Source organism: Salvia splendens, chromosome 1 (assembly GCF_004379255.2).
Source record: "Salvia splendens isolate huo1 chromosome 1, SspV2, whole genome shotgun sequence".
Lineage (NCBI taxonomy): Eukaryota > Viridiplantae > Streptophyta > Magnoliopsida > Lamiales > Lamiaceae > Salvia > Salvia splendens.
Genome location: NC_056032.1, coordinates 489,590 through 511,099, shown reverse-complemented (window position 1 = coordinate 511,099; position 21,510 = coordinate 489,590). Strand labels below are relative to the sequence as shown.

Below are 21,510 nucleotides of genomic sequence, written 5' to 3'. Positions count from 1 at the left end.
TCATTACAGCATGTGTTTCTTTACATTAATTGCAATTGCCCGATCAATGATCAAAAAAAACTTTTCGAATTATTATTACTAGAGTAAATGCAAAAGATTTTTATCCCATCATCTTTTAACTACTCAAACTGCCACAGTGCTATTCAGTCCCCAGTGACATCAGAAAGTTAACATTGATGGCAAATTAAAGCTTCCAGAAAAACAGAAAATCTAATATTTGTGTTCAAAACGTTCTGAATATGATATTGCAAAACAAAATAATTTGGCATGATTTTGAGAGGGGGGCAGGTTTAATTTTAATGAAATAGTTTTAATTGTGGACCTAGGCTAACTGAAAATATAGGTTTTCATTAAATGTGATTCATTCCTGTGGGTTTTCTGTGAAAATATAGAATTTAAGCATGCCTGCTTTCTTATCTTATTTCTCTCTATTAATTATATTTGTATAATGTCTATACAAGTCTAACTTTTAATTTATTTATTTTTCGCCCTTTTTTGGGTGGCTGTGTGTGAAGTGAGAAGTTGTTGAGTTTTTCATTCAATAGTAGGGCTATGTGTTTCTAATACTTTTATTTTTAATTTGACGCATGCACGTTTGATTATGACACTACCGTAATTAATTGTTTGGTAAATTAAAGAGCTGTGGTTCATTCATCTAGATAGAGTAGTATTAATTGACATTAATTTAGTGAAGTTGCTGGCTAATTTTGTTATGGGCCTTCACAATGAGACAACTGAGGCCCAATATCTGAACTTAATGGGCCGGTATACCAATATCAATTTTTATTTTTATCAAAATATACTAGTACTACAAAACAACATTAATAATCATTCGCTGCTCGTAAATCGTAATTCATTGAAAACATTCACCAATATTCTTCCAAATTATTCCAACCTTATCAATGTATATATGATGGTTAATTGCCTTGTAGCTCAAACTTGACACAATCAAGAAAATTTAACCTACCGAAATTATTTATCTTTAGGGAGCTTAATTTAAAGGTAAACAGCCTTACTTCAGTTTCGCCACCGCCAAAAACATTTTAAAAAAAAACTATACAATAATATAATATCTTCACCACTACTAAAAAAGATGCATACATATGTGTATATATATATCCCGAGAGGGAGAGGAAAGAGAAGAATTTATCCTCGTTGTGTGCTGGCATTCTGGCTGCATGCCCCATTCATTCCTAGATACCCACAGTTGGAAATCTTGTAAACAATTAAAAACAAATGTTTCTCATCATTTTGCTTCCCCTTTTTGTGAATTTAATTGCATTGAGTAGTGACCAAATATCCATATTTATTTGGCTCTTAATTCCTCTATTTTCCAGTCTTCAGCTACACAATTACTGACATGCATCTGATTCAGGCCCCATCAATAAGCAAAAGTAAAAACACTATGAAAAGAGGAGATTTCCTACTAATTTACAGCACATTTAACTTCACACGTTATTGCTGATTATTCGAATACAATAAATATTTATAATCACTTCTTCAAATAAAAATTAAATTAAATATATAATTGAATTTCAATTGATTAGATTAATAGTTTTTAACCCAACTAAGGTGAAAAAACTATTCTAGTTCATTTTATAACTCTCTAATGTTAAGCATAAAAATTACAAATTTAATACTCATTTTGTTTTAATATATGTAATGTGAAAAACAAAAAAAATATACTACTATAAAACAATAGCTCAAAAATATAATAAGTATGCATTAGGAAATCTTTATAGTAATACTACATAATAACCTGACAATGACTACTAAAAGTAGCTCATGAAAACCTGCTGCGTTTGTTGGACTTTTGTTGTTTTCGGACATAATTTAGCTGAAATAGCAATAATGCTTACTAGAATTCTTGTTCATCTAAATTTTCAAAAAGTGGCAATGGTTTCATGATTCCAAATGGTAGACAAACTTTTATGCTGTGTAACATCAACCAAAAACAAAAAAATTTAGGATGAATCAAAACAAAACATAAGCTTAAGTGGAAGATAACAAGAGGCGTGATGCCCGGAATAAAAGAGGGTCAAAAAGATTCATTAATATTTCAATCTTTAATAATCTTTTTATATTTCAAATTTCCAATTCCATTATCAAAATAGCATCTAAATTAAGATTTTGTATGTGGGTCACTTTTTCTCTCTGCTTCTTGTCTCTTTTTGCTCGACTTTTTTTTCTTTTCATTTTTTGGCTCCATTATAATTGCCTCACTGTAGTTCTTACTCATATGAAAAACCCAGAACCCAGATCCAACCTTTGTGTATTTCACTTAAGATTTGCTGCAATTGCTGGGTTTCTTCTCCTTAAGAGCATTTGAGGTATCCGTTGCTTATTATTTTTGTGGGTTTAATCTTTTTCTTGCATCATAGTTTGTGTGTATTTGGGAGCTATTTTGTTACTTGGTGCCAAGCTCTGATTTTGGTAAAGGTGATGATTTAACTCGGTTGATTTAATTAGAAAAAAAAGGTCTTAGCTTTGTTAATGTGCCACTATTTCTGCAATAATTTAAGATACAAGAGCTATTCCGGCTCTCAAGTTTTGAACTTTTTCCTTAAATTGAGCTGTTTAATACTCCTATATGTTAATGCTTTTCATGTTTTTAATGCTATACAAATGGTTGCTTGCAACAGTGTTTCATCTTATGCAACTATTGGCTCTGATCACATGATAAGGCAGACTAAGCTTAGCTAAGATCACTCGATGTTGGGATGAAAGTCTAAAGATTAGTTTTTTGGAGGGTTTGATTCTTGAAAGTTATGGCAATGCGTTGAGTTTTGGGCTTGTGAGTGACAAACAAGGAACTTTAAAAGTACCTTAGGATTTGGAGAGATGGAAGAAATACAATCTCAATCAGATAACTATAGGTCCTCGTCGTCTTCAGCTAGTAGCCCGGCAAGTAGAGTGCCTTCGAGCAATTTCTTCTACTTAAGAAAACCGGGTGCATTTAGACAGCCGATTTCATTTGAGGACTCACCCGACTGGGAAGATACGGATATTGAAGTGAAAGTGGACGAAGGGGGAGCCGACTCAATTAATGCTGCTACTGCTCCTGTCTCCCCTTCTCTCTCAAAGATCAATAGTGGCTCACTTCCATCACCCCCTCTGCCCGAGGGTGCTAATGTTGCACGAAAGACTGCAGGGGCCTCAATTGCGTGGAAGGATTTAACAGTCACTATAAAGGGTAAAAGAAAGTACGCTGACAAGGTCGTTAAGAGCTCAAATGGGTATGCGTTCCCGGGAACAATGACAGTAATCATGGGTCCTGCAAAATCGGGCAAGTCGACGCTCTTAAGAGCTCTTGCAGGTTTGTGTGTTTGATACCATTTTACTTGTATATCCTCGCTGCAAGGATCATACCAACCAGTTATGTTAATGAACAAATGTTGTTTTCCTCTTTTTCCCATAACGTAATTCAGGGAGACTGCCTGATTCAGCTAGAATGTATGGCGAGGTATTTATCAATGGCGTAAAATCACGCATGCCATATGGTGCATATGTAAGTTCTGTTCAAACCATAATTTCTCCCAATATGGTTTCTTGGGCCTTTTTATTAGTTAATAATGAAAAAATAAGTTTGATATTAATAATGTATGGCAACTCGCTGGGTGGTAAAGTCAAAGTAATTGCCAAAACCCCATTGGTCCCATTCTACTTTCATTTACTTTGAAGGTTGATTTTGAATTTTGTTGATTTGCATTAGGGATTTGTGGAAAGAGAAAGCACACTTATTGGATCATTGACTGTGCGAGAGTATCTTTACTACTCAGCATTGCTCCAGCTTCCGGGCTTCCTTTGTAAGAAGAGGAGTGCAGTGGAGGATGCCATCCATGCCATGTCATTAGGGGATTATGCAAATAAGCTCATAGGTGGGCACTGTTATATGAAGGGTCTTCGCAGTGGCGAGAGAAGACGAGTGACAATCGCCAGGGAGCTTGTCATGAGGCCGCATATCTTATTTATTGATGAGCCCCTGTATCATCTCGACAGGTTTGTACAATTTTTATACCCGAAAAGAGTGTATTATTATCCGTGCATTTGAGATGTGTCCATACGGAGCGCTATGACCCTACTCTTATTTGCAACATCCCTGTCTTTGTTTGACTATTGAAGATGCCCGCTTGGCTCTCAACTACTAATGTATTTATTTCCCTGTTCAGCGTATCAGCACTTCTAATGATGGTTACCCTGAAGAAGCTTGCAAGCACGGGATGCACTCTAATATTTACCATTTACCAGAGCAGTACGGAAGTGTTTGGCCTTTTCGATAGGATTTGTCTTCTCTCTAATGGAAACACATTGTTCTTTGGGGAAACACTTGCTTGTTTGCAGGTAATAAATCTGAATATATATATATATATATATATAAGGAGATGTTCAAGTAGGAATCATTCTTATCGTGTAAAAGCAAGAACCATTTTCACTGCTTAGATCACGAAGATCTACTGTGGATGCATTTTCTCGATGGATGAATGCAGCTCCCGGGTTCAAATCCCAGAGGCGGCAAAATTTTATTAGTACTTTTTTAGTGCGGATAAATTAACGGCGAATGCATTAACTTTATGCATTCATTGTAGTGTTCTCACATTCGCATAATAAGAAAAAAAAATTATTTTAACCAGCCCCTATATATGCATATAGGAGAAGGATCGAATGATAATGCTAAATGTTGATGGAAAATTAAAATCATTTTTAGTCCTTTGATAGTGAATGTTTTGTGCTTATTCATGGATTTAATGCGCTTATTTATTCATCTTCTTACTGGCTGAATATGACACCCGAGTTCGAATTTCATTAGGAGGGAAAAAATATATTTATTTGTTCACTTTTATTCATGGATTTTAACACTCTCACTTCTTACATAAAATCCAATTCTTACTGGATCTGTACCCTATATATTTATAGTATAAATAATTACAGTTTATGTACATATTCTAAATAAAGTAGAACCGAATATGTTACCCTACAAATAAGGATGTTACTAAGCAATCTATTTTCTGGCACTAAAGTGAATATTTTGGCAGCTTTCTTTTAGTTTTATCAAGTTTTTTATTATGAGTACATTCTAGCACCAAGTTTAGGAATAATTACTCCTTTTCTTATTTCTGTAGCATTTCTCAAATGCTGGATTTCCTTGCCCGATCATGCAAAGTCCTTCCGACCACTTTCTGAGAGCCATAAATACAGATTTTGATAGGATTATTGCAATGTGCAAAAACTGGCAGGTATTCTTCCTCTGCTTTTCACTGCACGACTGATCTTATAGCTTGATAAAGTCTCTAATCAAATGTGTTATCAGATGATTAAGGTGACGTTAGCAGTTGACTTGCTACTGGCGTTACACTGTATTGTTAATTTTTTCTGTCTTATTATGCCTACAGTTAAATAAAGTTGATTTAAAGATCAATTTTTAAAGTTTTTTAAAACTGGTGTGCTCTACGTAATAAGGTGCGTTGTTATAACAGGACGACCATGGGGAGCTTTCATCAGTTAATATGGACACTGCTGTGGCGATACGCACTCTTGAAGCAACGTATAGATCATCCGCAGATGCTGCTGCTGTCGAGACTATGATTTTGAAGCTCACTGACAAGGTGGAGTCATTATTAACATGAAGATTCTTTCTTTAAAAGGACTCACATTAGACTCGAATATATTTGTCTTTTTGTGCTGTTCCATTTTAAGCACATTGCTGAATTGTTTGCCCCTTCATTAATGAAATATTACCTTATAGGTTCATGTAAACATATAGTGTTACTTGGACAAAGTTTACATGTAATTTGCGTTTGTCTAGTGATCTCAGGCCGCAAATAGTTAATCTGATCTTAGCATTAGTTACGCTCCTAATTCGTGTTTTGCTACATCTGCAGGAAGGTCCACTTCTCAGAAGCAAAGGCAGGGCAAGTTGTTGCACCAAGATTGCAATATTGACTTGGAGATCTTTGTTGATTATGTCAAGGGAGTGGAAGTATTATTGGCTTCGTCTAATTATATACATGTTTCTGGCGCTCTGTATTGGTACGGTATTCTCTGGTCTGGGGCACTCATTATCTTCAGTCGTGGTAAGTTTTAATATTCCGGCACATAGTTCAAGTTGTTCCATCCTAATCGAAAATGGGTGTGATATGATGTTCTACATAGTACTTATGTTACTCCCTTTGGTGCTTCTTTTTTATTGCAGACTAGAGTTGGAGCTATATTTCTATTCGTATCATTTACATCGCTTCTGAGCATAGCTGGTGTCCCTGCACAGCTCAAAGACATCAAGGTAATCAAAGTACATAGAGTGAGAGATTCGATTGACATTGTATACGATTGAGTATTTGAAGGATTAGTCAGAAATAAGACGTCCTGACCTCCTTATCACGCAGATATTCATCTGTGAAGAGGCAAACCAGCACTCTGGGACGTTGGCCTTTCTAGTCGGACAGTTTTTCTCAAGTATCCCATTCTTGTTTCTCCTCTCCGTCTCATCGAGTTTGGTCTTCTATTTCCTAGTCGGGCTGAGGGACGATTTCAGCCTGTTGATGTACTTTTCCCTGAACTTCTTCATGTGCCTTATAGTTAACGAGGGACTGGTGTTACTCGTTGCTTCAGTCTGTCGAAACACATTCTGGAGCATCATAATATTGGTGAATATACACGTAAGTTGTTGCATCCCTTTTTTATTCCAGTGGAATGTCTTCTTCTGCCTATCTAACACGAATGTTCATCTTTCAGATGGTAATGGTCCTTTCAGCCGGACTCTATAGGATACGGAGTGCGTTGCCACGGGTAGTGTGGATGTATCCTACATCATACGTCGCTTTCCACACTTACTCTATCCAGGTAAGCTTCTGCTGCTGTCTGTTGGGACTCGGATTTTCTTGGTCTGAAAATACTAAACAGCGCGAGTCGTTGAATGCTGTTTTCAGGGGCTGTTGGAGAACGAGTACAGTGGGGAATTGTTCGCGGTGGGGCAGGTGAGGTCGTTATCAGGTTATCAGGCCCTCCAGAACGTATACGATGTATCGGCTGACAGCAACTCCAAGTGGGAGAATTTGTTGATACTGTTCCTCATGGCGGTTGGTTATCGCCTTCTTGTTTTCGTTTTGCTGCAGTTTCGAGTTAGAAAGGTCTTGTTTTCTCGTTGCAGTTCTTGTTGTAGTAAAAACACCAACAATCCCAGATAAAAAAAAAACCATCTTTTGTTGCCTTTCCTTGAAGAGGTAAACTCTTTTTTGATCGTCTGAATATAGAAATTATGGATAGATTCGAACTGAATCTGTATATTTTTTGTTTTCTGATTTGGGATGTGCGGATATTATTCTTGGACAAACGTTTGAGAAATGGGATTTTCTTGAAATATGATACACTTAATTTTTATTGAAAAATACTAGTACAAAATTCTTGTAAGATGTGAAAATTACAAATTCTATGAAAAAAAGTATCAGAAACATTATTCCATATATTCGTCATTAAATGTTTTATTTGACTTTGACCGTATTAGGTAAACTAAGTTCTACGTTTCACTAATTCATTTTATTTAGATTTCTTTAGAAATTAATAGTGGTAATAAATAAAAGTGAATGTATACAATTAATTGTTTTCACCTAAAATCCATGTTGATTTCAAATGAGACTATTAATAACGGACGAAGAAGGGGGTGTTTGGCATTACATGGTACCATTCTTATCCTACTTACCATGGCAAGTTTGCTATATATCCACAGACAAATTTAAGGTACGAAGTACCCTACTCTACTGTACAATGTGGTCCATTTTACATCATATCTATTTTATCTAGGAATTTAGGAATACAAAATCTCACGTAATACCAAAATATTGCATATGTCTATTAGGATTGGTGACAATGAGTTGACACTCTTTTGAATTAAATGCATCCACTTTATCTGTTCCCACCTCATCTGCAAAGTGCTTTGAGGCCAAATTCATACTTCAACAACAAATACATAAATAAATCAATTTTCAAACTTGATGATATGATATTGTTGTGACTGAATATTGTTTTCATATTTCTCAAAATTCACACATACAATTTGTAGAATCATCTCTATACTTGATTAATATTTTTCAGTTGCAATACGATCAGGAACACAAACACGAACACGATCACTAATTCCCCTTTTAGATAAATAAAGCAAAACAATATCATGTGCAGAGGAATTGTTAGGGCACCATGTGATTAGTTTTGCTACTGGAGAACTGGATCTTACTATATTTTAATCATTGCCAATCAGAAACAGAAAGGGTATTTTTACCTATTAATATCAAAATCATAATTTACATTTATAATCAATTTTGGAAATAGAAAATGTGATCTTCATTTCCCAATATGCTCTAATTTTACTGACTTTCAGATATCAAATAAAATCGATTAAATTGGCCTCATTAATTAAATTTTACGTTTATTGTTTTAAGAAAATATTAGAATCGATTATGTTCTACTTATCGAGAACACATCTATCTCACATGGCCAACGTCTAAATGCATGATGCATTTTTTCTGATTAATATTATTGTACTTAATTATCAATTAAGTGTTATACTTAAAAATTATATATGGCTGAGCTACGTTGCGGTCCATCACAGATTAAATTTGAGAATTAGGAATTTTCACGTGCTGTTGCTTTAATCCTATCTGATTCATTTCTCTATCTTTATTATTTTTTCTTTGTTTTACTATTATTATCAATAGACCATAATGCAAATATAAAATTTGTTACTTTTTTATAAATTAAGTTTAATTTTTGTTTTAATTTTAAAAATCTTGTTTGGAAATCAGGAAATGTCTTGTTGAATTAAGGGTAACAAATCGTGTGGGTTAGTTAGGTCGTTGCTACTTGAACCTGTCCTGTTAAGGAAACTTTCAACTCTAACACGGACCAATTTGCTACCGTCAAACCCAAACCTGACTCGTACATGACATGATATAATAAGGTTGAAACGACATGATAACAACCTGAATATGATTTACATGATTAAAACCTAATATTACTCGATAAAAACATCATTTACAAGATTAAACCTTATTTATATGAGTAGTTTATTTACACGATAAAAACCTGATTTACACGAACTAATAAAATAAAAATAATTAAAATAAGGGAAAATTGCTAATTAAATCACAACATTTAGTTGACTTCCGGTATATTCCACAACTTACAAAAGTTAGCTAATTAAATCATAACTTATGACACTTTCGCAATTGTCCCATGACTTAAAATTTCACCTCCACGTGGAAAACATGGGCGTCCACTTCACCACATAATCGCCAAAAATTTTAAGTTATGGGACAATTGCGAAAGTGTTATAATATGATTTAATTAGCTAATTTTGTAAGTTGTGGGATAAACCAGAAATCAATTAAAAGTTGTGATTTAAATGAAAATTTACCCTTAAATTAATTAAAATAAAAACATTATTTGTAATGGGTCACCAACACCAACTCGAACTCAACTTAAAATTATTGAATACTCAGTCAATCTAATAAGGATACTATTCAATAAGGTTCGACTCAAATTCATTAATTTTGTACGAATTTTTGTATCAAGTTTTTTGTCGTGTCCTAAATTTCGAGGGCTATGTTAGAATCCATGCGTGAAATGTTAGGCATCACGCACGGGCCTATTAATTAACAATCGTGGTCGCATGCATCTTGAAGGCGTATGTTATGTGTCGACTTAAATAGGTTATTCTTTGGTAAATGCGTATTCCCCATTAAAGAAATGGTCAAAAGTTTTTGTCTATAAATTCTAATAATATACTATAAAAGTTTTATGTGTCGAAATTAGTTGATAGTATATCTACGCCAAACCTACACAATCCTATTAATTACATGAAATCTTATTACATTTCACGTTTATAGATTAGACACACACACTACGTGCACTTTTTGATACTTTAAATGCTCACATCTTATATTAAAGCCACCGGAATAGCAATATAAATACTAGTATTAGTATAATTGTTTTATCGAATATGCTATTTCTGTTTCTAAATCATATCTATTCAAAATATAATTATTATTGTCGTCATATTAGTATTATATTGGATGCATAATGTTTCCGCTCTAATAAAATACTAGGAGTAGGTCTAATTGTTATTAATAAATTATAAGTAAAAATTGAGGAACTTAAATAGAAGTGAGATGCATTGTAGCTGCTACAGGTTTTTGCCATCACAATATAATTAGGCAGCCAAAAATATGAACTACATAAAACAATTTAAGATGAGAAATACATATATGTAACATGGGGTTCCTGAATTCTTGACCACAAAAGAAATGGATGAAAATTCTCCCAACTAAAATTCGACACTTTTATTTGATGCCAACTACAATGGTATTTGTGTTCGATATAAGGCCTGCCGAATTGACTGCTTAATAGTGACCTTTCATGAAACTATCAAACTTTATCATGTGCAATGGTCTCCCATTTTTCCTTAACTACTATTGCAATTGCATTTCCTCTCATATTTTTACACGACCATGCATGCCCTTCTGCATGTAATTATCTCAATTACTACAATTTAAATTAATCATTAAAATAATGAAAAAAAAGTCCAAGTAAATGGTTTATATTGCCATGGAATAATTATTCCAACAAACCATTTATTCAAATTGTAAGAAAAGTATACTAATATTGTATTTCGAAGTAATATTCTCTGCGTTTAAAATTCTTTATCTAGAGTGTGGTTATGAATTTGACATTCACCAACTAAGTCACTCCAAAGTGACAATTATACAATATTAAAAAACTTTGTGACAAAAAAATCTTAGGCACAAATGAGTAATACCGACAGCTTAAGTACGGAGCTTATTTTAATGACATATAAAAAAATACTACGTGTACTTAAATAACGGACAAATTAAGCTGTCACGGGTTGTGTTTTTCACCGAATTTTAAAATGTTTCATTATTATAATTGATTGCTTTATAAGCGGCAAATTATTACCACCACCCACACAAAACATAATACTATCAACATTCTCGTTTTTTTAAATTATTAATTCGATCTAGACCTCTCTCTATATATATTTGTACACGCATCATTGTAGCTTAAAACAAACACACATTTTATATTTCTCTAACAAACATGCCAAAAGCAAGAGCAAGCGTGAAAAAGAAAAATGGCGGTTTTCTAAAGCTGAAAATAGTGGTGAAAATGCTACAAAAAAGTTTGATTCCTCGAAAGAAATGGGTGCCGGAGGACGTGAAGGAGGGGCATTTTGCGGTGATGGCGGTCGAAGACGACGACCTTAAGAGGTTCGTTTTGCCCTTGAGTTTCTTGACCCGTCCCTCCTTCCTGCGCTTGTTGGAGCAGGCGGCCGAGGAGTATGGCTTCGATCACCATGGGGCCCTCACGCTGCCTTGCTCCCCGACCGAGCTTGAGGGGATACTGGCGGAGCAATGGGCTCCCGAGGGGGGCTCAGGTTGGGATTGCTATCAGACCGTGGTTAAAACATGTTGATTACTACGAGATACTCTCATTTCGTACCACTTAAAGTGACACGTTTTCTAAAATTGTAACTTGGTCATTTTTTTTGTTGTTGTTAGTAAGGATAGTTGCATAGTTGGGAATTTGACCACTTTTTGGGCAAGTGCATACCCCATTAGATTCGTTAGAGGTGTATTGGGGAGTATTTGTCTTCTTTTTTCGAAATTAAAATTTTGAAGGTTCTTTCGTAATTTGTTAGTATTTTCTATTTATGTTGCAACAGATTGAAAAAAGAAACACACAAACTAATGCTCTTGTATGCTTTGACATATGAATTTCATAGAAATTGCATCTTGGGGTTTCAGATTTACGAGTGTCATTTCTAGAGGTGCATTGTAACTTTATTGTTAATGTGAAAGGAGAGAACTAATTAAATTAATAAAAACAGTGTAGATTAATTAGTGCTTTGAAGAATTAAAATTTGGATTAGAATTAATTTTGTTTGATGAGATTGGAAGAATCTAGTAATAACGAAAATAAAAATACGAAATCATACATCTCAATAAACCATCCCTAACAAAAGAATAGTAATTAGTATACAATGTTTTTCCGAAGGCATATTCCTATTCCTCCTCCGTCCAATGGTTGTTAAGGAGGTTCTTTTAAAGACAGACATCAAGTAATGATATTTTAACAAGGTAAATAAAAGATTGTGTAAACAGATATAGTTAACAAGGTTGTTTAAAACAGACTAAGAAATGATAGTTTAGTGAATCAGTAATATTCAAACAGAATATGTCAACAAAAAACCATAAGATGGCAGTCATTAAAAAAATAGTAGAATCAAACATTAATGATCTCAACTCTCAAGGATGACAATGGAAATTCAGTACCCACATCAAAATTTTATATAGAACACGCATAAATAATATTAGTGGAGGGAGAAGCCACCTCCGCCTCTTGGACGCCAGGGCATGACACAGCCAGCAGCACCCATTTCACATCTACCTCTTAATGCGCGACTTACACAGGCATCACCAACCGCCCGAGCACACCAAACCTATGCGAGGAAAACCTGATACACTACCATCTCACCTCAGTCCAACAAGCCAGCTCTCGCCCTTAGGTGCCGCTTGAAGTCCATGATGTCTCCCTCCCACCGAGTCACGGCCTGATTCTCGCAAACCCATATCTCTTTCGCGACCTGGTTTATCAGCCTGAAATCATGGCTAACAAGAACCAACCCACCATCCCATTCATTAAGTGCCTCCGCCAGTGAGTCGATCGTCTCAATATCCAGATGGTTAGTTGGCTCATCCAGCAGTAGCATGTGCGGTTGCCTCCAAGCTAGCCATGCAAAGATCACCCGACTCCTTTGCCCATCAGACAAGTTCTTCATAGACATCACTTGTGCTTTTCCAGTGAGCCCAAACCTTCCAACTATAGCTCTCATCTTCTCTTCTTCATGTCCAGGATACTCCCTCATCATATACTGGAGGGCTGACATTTCCACATCAAGTTTCTCAGCCAAATGCTGATGGAACTGTGCGATCCTCAAGTGGTTATGCCGACGAACCATGCCATCCTGAGGAACCAAATCCCCTGTCATCAGCTTTAGCAGGGTGCTTTTCCCTGCACCATTAGGTCCCACCAGAGCCACTCTCGAATCAAGATCAACACCAAAATCAACATTCTTGTAGATGAGATTATCAGGAGTGTAGCCAAATTTCACTTCCACAAACTGAAGAACAGGAGGAGGGAGCTTTCCAACATCAGTAAATCTGAAAACAAGGACCTTATCCCGGGCCACTTTCTCCGTAAGACCACCCCGCTCCATCTTTGCCAAAGTTTTCTCTTTACTCTGGGCCTGACGCGCAAGCTTAGCAGATCCATGACCAAACCGTGCAATGTATTCCTTCATTGAAGCTATCTGCTCCTGCTCCCACTTGTATTGTTTCATCTGGTTCTCCTCAAGTTCAGATCTGGTTTGGCAATACTGGTCGAAATTTCCAGAGTAGAGCTTTATCTTCTTACTCTGCATATGTATGATGTTGGTGCATACTCCGTTCAGGAAATCCTGGGAATGTGAAACCACAACAAGAATTCGCTCGAACTTCTTCAACATCTCCTCTAACCAGACACATGCCTCCAAATCTGTGACCATTAAAAAGGGAATAGTAAAACAAATATCAAAAGAGCATGCTAATAAACTGTGCATGGAAAGCAATTGCAGATAAATTTAACGGCCATGCTATCTACTGAGCACACCTAGATGATTTGTTGGTTCATCAAGCAGCAATATGGTTGGGTTCATGAAAAGAGCTCTTGCTAGAGCAATCCTCATCCTCCAGCCTCCAGAAAAGTCACGTGTCTTCTTCTCTTGCATTTGCTTGGTAAAGCCAAGACCAAATAAAATCTCAGCAGCTCGCTTTTCAGCAGTGGCTGCATCCAATGCATCCAATCGTTCATAAATGAGTTCAAGGGCCTCTCCACCACCATCATCCTATATCAACATATATACATTGAAATATGTTGTAATAGGCTATTACTATGAGAAAACAACTACTACTTAGCAACGAAATATACCTGGGCAGACAATATTTCAACTTCTTTCTCCAATTTCAGGCGCTCCTCATCACAACTTATGACAGCCTGAAGTGAGGACATATCAGAAGCTTCAATTTCTCTAGAAAGGTGATAAATATCCATGTGCTCTGGAATAGGAAGCTCACGGGCACCTATCGAAGCAAGAAGAGTAGATTTTCCACAACCATTCAAACCAAGCAATCCATAACGTCTGCAAACATGAAGCAACAGACATCATGTACAAGTTAAATTATTATAAAAATAAGAAGCCATATACAATCCAGGAACACTGCATACCTGCCATAATTCAATTCCAGTTCAGAGTCAACAATAAGATCATGGCCATGGAAAGTCAGGGAAAGTGATTCTATCTGCATAACCCAATAGAAAACGCAATATCAGATTACCTTCAAGGGATGGTATATGATTATCCAAATTTTAAATATAAATATCAGTTTCACAGTGAAAAAATGACCATGCGTACACAATTTACCTATCACAGAGCATTCCTTACAAGGCTGAACTTATTGGATATACAAAGCGCTCATCTAGGTGCACCAAGCTAGTAGCAAAAATAAACTAAACATGAGACACTAGTCACACTACACCATAAAATATTTAAAAGATGAAGAACCCATATATCACTAGATGGTTACTTTTTTTAGCTAATTATGGAAATTTAATCCAAATGTTCCAATTAACATTAACATGATACTAATGTTACAAACTTGAGCTCAGGAAGCTAAATTTCTTTAATGCACCTAGTTGTTAAGGGTATTTAGACATGTAGAGATCCATAGGTACATCACAAAGTGCAATCTGATGATGAGATAACATCTTTAAGGCTAAAACCTACTTGCAAGTTTCATCTATAGTATTTAAATAGATGCATGCAACACCATTCATAGGTGTAAACTTATAATGCAATGGGGCAATTTCAAATAGTATTAATCAAAACATCAGTGACATTCAAAACGAATCGGGAAAATGCATTAAAAACAGAGAGTCAGTTTTCTGTTTATGGTCTATTTGTTTATAAACACATAAATATACACAAATAGGGCACGATTTCGCCCACACAAATCGAGAGGAAAACAAAAATCCTTTATTTTTAAATCAACCGGCATAAAACATCCTACACGAACGACTCAATATGGAAATCTATTACGAGAAAATTCAACAGAAAACAGGGGATCGAGACCTCACCCGAATATCTCTTGACAAAGGATGGGAGCAGAGAACGCCGGTACACGTCCGATCAGATATGTGAAGATCCCCGACTCCGCTGCCCAGACTATCAACCGTGTTGCTACCGTTTTCTGGCGCAGCAGCCTTGGATGCGGTGGCCTTACCCCCTCTTTTAGCAGCGGCGGCAGCCTTCTTCTGAGCCGCCTTCTTTTTACTCGCATCAGACACCATCTGCCAACCAAAAGTCAATTCTCCGACCACAAGAGAGAATGAATTCGAAAAAAAAATCTAGATAATGAATTTGAAATGAACCTTGAATTATCCAGGTTTTGCAGCGAGATCTAGGGTTCCGCAAGGCTTCCTTTAGTCTCGGCCAAAGCTTAGTGCGGCAGAGCTTTGGATTTGAAGAGAAATAGGAGAATAAGGGATTGGGTTTGGGGGAATGGTGAATATATAGTGTTGGGAGTTGGGGAGGAGGCGATGAATTCCAACGAAAAATCAACCGGAAAAAAATAGTAATAATAAATAATGGGCTTTCGGCCCATCAAAGTTGGGCCCATATATTTTATCTGAAAATCGAAGACATTTGGAACGCATGTTGCTCATCCTGGCGTGCCTCCCTCCCTCTGCCGGCGCCGTTGAGAATCTTTCAGCCTCTGGTGGAATGCATTTCGTGTTAGAGTAAGCCTGCCTTTGTTTCTGGCTGTGACATTTGACGCGAGATCAGTTCTTAAAGCTCTTATATTTGGATATCGAAAGTGAATGTGTTTGGACATTTTAAAGCTGTGAGTATGCTTCTTGGTGCTGTATTTTACGAAGAGTATTGAGGTTCTGTGAAGTTTTTGAGAATCATAGGGGCAAAAGGTAGTGATTTAGAGCATCTGACAATGCTAATACTTAGTTTGCGCACTCTACATGTTTGATGAAATGCCAAATTAACGAGTTAACTAAGAATTCAGCACCTTAGAAATCCCGAATTTTCTGATTATTTGGTTATAGCCGATCCGTATTAATATCAGTCAATATTTTCAAGCCTTTCTGTTTCGGTTAACCAAAAAATGATTTCTAAGGTGTATTCATCGAATAATGTTTTTCTCTGTTATGTTTCCTAAGTTGTAATTTGCAATCTGATGTGAATCACGATTGAAAATGATTGTATAGCCGGAAAATTAGCTTTGCATATGCTGTGAGGTAAAATACTACTGGTGTTATGAAAAACTGATGAAAATTAAGAGACTTAAACTTCTAGCAATTATTTAGTGTGTGAAGTTTTGTGCTCATTCCATTGATATAGTTGCTGCTTGAATTCTTTTCCAGATCCGGTGTATATGACCATGTTGGTTTGGAGCATTTATAGTGTTACTGACTCTCCATTCACATGATATCTGTTGTTACAGAGGGTAATATTCACAGATGACATTGCTGAAGAGATATGTGTTGAGACTCTTCATATCATTGAAATATATCACAGCAAATGTGGTAGACAGGAACAATGGACGAATAGTTGCGACGGCTTCAACAGTTGAACACGCTCTCAAAAACTCACTTGAATGTGGGCGTTCTTGTAATGCAAAGGCTGCAGCAGTTGTTGGAGAAGTGCTGGCAATGAGGCTCAGAGTAGATGGCCTCGAACATGGCCAGGGCAGAGGCATTCATGTCAATGTGAACAAGGAAATCGAGAAGAAAGGCTTCCAGAAGCGCACAAAGATTTGGGCAGTTGTGAATGCCCTAAATAACAATGGGGTTAAGTTGATTCTCGAGGACGAGGACAACATTCCTCCTCCTGGCTCCTGCTACATAAGAGACGATTGCACCAATCCATGCGATTGACTGGCTAGCTCGTATCATGTAATCATATACAGTATGAGAGGATTGCTCTATAAGGCATATCAATACATGATCAACTTCTTATATGTTGAAGGGGGTTATTACATATGGGAATTTTTATCTGATTCTTCTAATATGCAATTGGTAAAGGTATTTGAAAAAGAAAAAAGTTAGAATGATTCGATGTAAATTAGGCCATAATAAATTAAATATTTTATAATGCATCTGAATTTCAATACAAATAAAATTGTTAGTCACATGAGACTACAAGCATTAGGGTTCTCGTCGCTAAAAAGCTGTGGGGCATGGGTGGATCCGTATGCATAAAACGGATCCGGGTACGGATACGGATGTGGGTACCCAACTTGGAACTGCATTTTGTTATTCCCTTCCTTCTTCTCCGCCTTCACTCCGCCGTTTCCCTTCTCGCCGCCCCCTTTCCCATTCACGCCCCCAGGATTCTCTTTCTTCTCGGTCTCCTTCTTAGCCGCCACGATTTGTACCTCCCTCTTTAAATGCTTCTTCAGCACTTCGGCTAACGCCTTCATGTCGAGGGCTCCGGTGACCGTCACCATCTCCTTCTGCTTGTCGATCTGCATATCTCTGTAACCTGTAAACGACGTCGTCGAATGCACATTTCATTTCAGCCGCCGTGAAAATCAATTTGAAGAGATGGAAATGAGAAATCTCACCTTTGGTCTTCACTATGATTTTGCGAATTTTCTGGATGCAGCCCTCGCAGTGTAGGTGCACCTTCAGCTGCGCCGTTGTCACAGGAGGCTGCCAAAAACACAACAATTGCATTCACAATCAGCAATTAATGAGTTTTGATTTTGATGAACAGCAGCAATACCTCTTTGTGATCGGACTTTTCGGCATCGGATTTATTGCTCGTGTTTTTTTCTTCCTTTTTCTTCTCGGTTTTCTCTTTAGCGTCTCCATTTTTGGTCTGCGGCGAAACGACTTCAACCTTCTTGTGAGTCTTCTTCTCCACCCTTTCCCGGAGCTTAGCCGGATCTATCTTTCCGACGACTGTGATCTGACCGTCGCCGATATTAGCTGTGTCCACACCTATTGTTAACGCAACCACTTGTTCAACAAAACGAACAAAAATAATTGAAGAAATTTGAGTAGTGAATTTACCGTCGAAAGTGCGAATGCACTTCAAAACCTTGGAAACGCAGCCTTCGCAGTGCAGGTTGGCCTTGAGCACGACGCTGACATTGCCGGCGCTCTCTTTCTTCTTGTTCTCTGTTCTCTCCTTCTTCTGCTCCTCGCCGTTGCTCGTTTTGTTCTGCTGAAAATTGAATCAAGATCAAAAATCAATTGCGAAAACGGAAGACGAGATTATTGTTGTTATTACCTCAGTCATTGTGGACGATTCAATCTGTTTTCTGGTCTCTCTCAAGTTAAGAAAATGGAAATCGGAGTGGGATTTGGGAGTGTGGTAACTGCTTCCGTGTGGGTGTGATGATGATGGAGGTTTTATATGTGGGATTGGATCCTCTGCAGTGGAGGATAATCACAGCAGGGTGTTGTGCCGAAAAAACGACGTCGCATTTGATTTCCTTGGCAGATTGATTTTTTCGTTTCCTTATACCGTTTTCTTTTTCTACTTTTTTTGTATTTCACTTTTCAATGTTATCATTTAATTGGTAATAATTAATTGGATTCTCTCCATAGTCAGAATTATGAGAATCATAATTACTGTTTTATAATACTAATAATTTTTAATTAGTTAACAACAATTGTGTAAAAACGAAATAGAAACGAATAATAATAACTGCAAAATATGGGTTTTTTTTATGAATATAAGAGAGAACATTTTTTTTCCACAAACTTTGTCAATGTATCAATTTTGGTCCGTAACATTTGAAAATATCTTATGATATCCGTTAACTTTAATGTAATATCGTTTAAGCTACTTTTTCACTGTTTCAAATTTTTTGGACAAAAATACCCTCAAACGACATTTCAGTCTATTTATTCACTTCTTTATTATAATATTTAATTTATTACTCAAAATTTTTTTGGCCCCTTTATTAAAAGACAAAAGGAAAAAATAGAAAAGAGATGAAAGGAGGTGGAATATTTAATAAAAAAAAAGACTAAATAGACTGAAATGCCCTTCATGTGTGAGGCTATTTTCATCTAAAAAAAGTTTGAAACAATGAAAAAGTACTTCAAACGATATTATATCGAAGTTAATGAGTCTCAAAAGATATTTTTAGATGTTACGGACCAAAATTGATACCTTGGAAAAGTTTACGGACCAAAAAAATATTCCATCTAAATAAAAATATATATTAAGTTTGGCAAAAAAAAATTAATTAGAAATGTGATATTTTTATGGAATCGATGAGAAGGAAAGTGTCCTTATTTTTACGAGATGGATGGAGTATATATTAAAGTGATGGATATTTTAAAAAAAATGTGACATCTATTATGGGACAAAGTAAAAAGTAAAGTGTGACATCACAAGATATTTTCAAATGTTACGCAAAATTGATACATTGACAAAGTTTGCGGACAAAAAAATGTTCTCTTATATTCATAAAAAAAACCCATATTTTGCCGTTATTCTTATTCTGATTTCTATTTCGTTTTTACACAATTGTTGTTAATTAATTAAAAATGATTAGTATTATAAAACAGTAATTATGATTCTCATAATTCTGACTATGGAGAGAATCCAATTAATTATTACCAATAAAATGATAGCATTGAAAAGTGAAATACAAAAAAAGTAGAAAAAGAAAACGTATAAGGAAACGAAAAAATCAATCTGCCAAAGAAATCAAATGCGACGTCGTTTTTTTCGGCACAGCACCCTGCTGTGATTATCCTCCACTGCAGAGGATCCAATCTATTTATATGTTGCACTGCACATGAAAACGGATTTGTGTCAACTTTTATTGGGCCACCACCAATACCATGCTTTCCAATTCCATCTCAATTCACCAATTAAATGTAAATTTATGTAACAAGAGATGCCACATTTCGTACTAGGAGTATAAATTATGGTGAATCAAAAACCAATAATTCACACTCTATGTTATACTTACTCCATTCACTTCCTATTAATTTTCTCATTTTTTATTAATGCAATTTTTGAAAAATTGTTTAATTTTATTAACAAAAGAAAAAAAAATTAATGGAATATACATCTGGTAAAGGCTCCATTAAATTTTGTACGCATTTGATTCAAACTTTGTAACCACACTCCTAGATGTCATTTAATTTTGTAGCTCTCGTTTTCAAGTTGTCAAGATAAACAGATGTGGACTAATTCGTAACCGTTTGTTTATAAATTACTGTTGTGTAACACTAACAGCATCCGCAGCGGCATCTCGCTGCAGGCTCGGTCTCGTCCCGGTAAGACGAGCCCGCATCGAATGCTCCATCTCGTCGCTTAGCTCGTGGGGGAGGGGAGGGGCGGGACGCGGGACAGCCCGCCACGCGCCAGCGCCACGTGGCGAGCTCTGGCGCGCGGCGTGACTCCCACTCGCCGGTACACGAGTGGGCGTCGATATTTTGCTATTTTAATTTATTTTTTAAAAAAGATCTGAATAAAAAAAATTACCGTTTTTTCTGCCTTTTTTTAACCGTTTTTTTCTGCCGTCGTCATGAGTATCTGGCAAATCAACTTGGTATTCCGCCTCCACCTAGCTTGAGGGCACCGCCACCATCTTCAGACGATAATTCGCCGGCGGAGTAGTTTTTATAATTTAAGGGTGCAATTTTTAATTTCTAGTATTTTAAATTATGTCATTTTTATTTTTTTTAAGATTTTAATTGTGTGTTTTTTTATTTTTTTAGGATTTTAAATTGTAATTTTCTTTTATTTAATGAAGTGTGTTTTTATTAATTGAATTTGTTGGAAATTAAAATAAAAAATGAAATTGAATGAATAGTTAAGGGATGAGATTGTTAAGAGATGGATGAATACAGATGTTGTCTCTTAGTTAAGAGATGAGGTAAAAAGTGCAGTGAAACCCATGAATAGTGAAGGGATGAGACAGTTAAGAGACGGTATTGAGACACGGATGCGGATGACCTAACACCCCATCCTCCAATGTGTATTTCATTAAATTTTAATAAAATGTCAAATAAATCACCAATTATAACTCATTTTATAATTTCATCAAATTCTTGTCAATTAGGAGTAAAACATATTTATCGACTTACAAGACCTAATTGTATAGATGCAAGTTACAGGCTATTGCCCAAGAGAGCGCGCTAAATGAACATGACCGAAATTGCAATAGATGCATGCGCCACGCTATTGGCTAAGGGCATCCGAACGCGTCTCGCTCCCGTCTCGGTCTCGTCTCGGAGAGACAAGACGGCAGCGAGACGGCGATGCAGTCATCCATTTCGGTCTCGTCTCGGCGGGCGTCTCGGCCCGGAGGGTGGGTTGGAGAGACGTCTCGCCACGCCAGCGCCACGTGGCGAGCGCTGGCG

At 36.4% G+C, this 21,510-nt stretch overlaps 5 protein-coding genes across 9 annotated transcripts; 3 read left to right on the top strand and 2 right to left on the bottom strand.

Moving 5' to 3' along the window:
* Positions 1-2,129: 2,129 nt before the first annotated feature.
* LOC121806135 (ABC transporter G family member 3-like) lies at positions 2,130-7,359 on the top strand. The gene is made up of 12 exons (XM_042206104.1): positions 2,130-2,330; positions 2,643-3,316; positions 3,429-3,508; positions 3,713-3,999; positions 4,170-4,341; positions 5,121-5,234; positions 5,475-5,603; positions 5,880-6,071; positions 6,191-6,277; positions 6,381-6,653; positions 6,730-6,837; positions 6,924-7,359. Exons 2-12 carry the CDS (start codon positions 2,842-2,844, stop codon positions 7,179-7,181), a joined length of 2,175 nt encoding a protein of 724 aa, XP_042062038.1. The 5' UTR covers positions 2,130-2,330; positions 2,643-2,841; the 3' UTR covers positions 7,182-7,359.
* Positions 7,360-11,103: 3,744 nt separating this feature from the next.
* Positions 11,104-11,478, top strand: LOC121757268 (auxin-induced protein 10A5-like). The gene has a single exon (XM_042152798.1). The coding sequence runs from the start codon at positions 11,104-11,106 to the stop codon at positions 11,476-11,478; it is 375 nt and encodes a 124-aa protein (XP_042008732.1).
* Positions 11,479-12,243: 765 nt separating this feature from the next.
* On the bottom strand, positions 12,244-15,675 carry LOC121806047 (ABC transporter F family member 1). The gene is made up of 6 exons (XM_042206097.1): positions 15,532-15,675; positions 15,238-15,450; positions 14,329-14,402; positions 14,032-14,242; positions 13,714-13,948; positions 12,244-13,599 (listed from the first exon to the last, which is right to left on the bottom strand). The coding sequence occupies exons 2-6, from the start codon at positions 15,448-15,450 to the stop codon at positions 12,542-12,544; spliced, it is 1,791 nt and encodes a 596-aa protein (XP_042062031.1). The 5' UTR covers positions 15,532-15,675; the 3' UTR covers positions 12,244-12,541.
* Positions 15,676-15,784: 109 nt separating this feature from the next.
* On the top strand, positions 15,785-17,152 carry LOC121806089. 4 transcript variants are annotated; one of them, XM_042206101.1, is made up of 2 exons: positions 15,785-15,900; positions 16,617-17,152. In XM_042206101.1, exon 2 carries the CDS (start codon positions 16,633-16,635, stop codon positions 17,047-17,049), a length of 417 nt encoding a protein of 138 aa, XP_042062035.1. In that variant the 5' UTR covers positions 15,785-15,900; positions 16,617-16,632; the 3' UTR covers positions 17,050-17,152. The 4 variants fall into 4 exon arrangements, with proteins under 4 accessions (XP_042062035.1, XP_042062034.1, XP_042062037.1 ...); XM_042206100.1 differs by having other exon boundaries at positions 15,821-16,004; XM_042206103.1 differs by having other exon boundaries at positions 15,821-16,004; positions 16,537-17,152.
* Positions 17,153-17,236: 84 nt separating this feature from the next.
* Positions 17,237-18,506, bottom strand: LOC121806063 (heavy metal-associated isoprenylated plant protein 3-like). Of its 2 annotated transcripts, none has more exons than XM_042206099.1 (5): positions 18,410-18,506; positions 18,190-18,340; positions 17,900-18,117; positions 17,739-17,826; positions 17,237-17,656 (listed from the first exon to the last, which is right to left on the bottom strand). In XM_042206099.1, the coding sequence occupies exons 1-5, from the start codon at positions 18,416-18,418 to the stop codon at positions 17,301-17,303; spliced, it is 822 nt and encodes a 273-aa protein (XP_042062033.1). In that variant the 5' UTR covers positions 18,419-18,506; the 3' UTR covers positions 17,237-17,300. The 2 variants fall into 2 exon arrangements, with proteins under 2 accessions (XP_042062033.1, XP_042062032.1); XM_042206098.1 differs by having other exon boundaries at positions 18,190-18,343; positions 18,410-18,491.
* Positions 18,507-21,510: the final 3,004 nt, after the last annotated feature.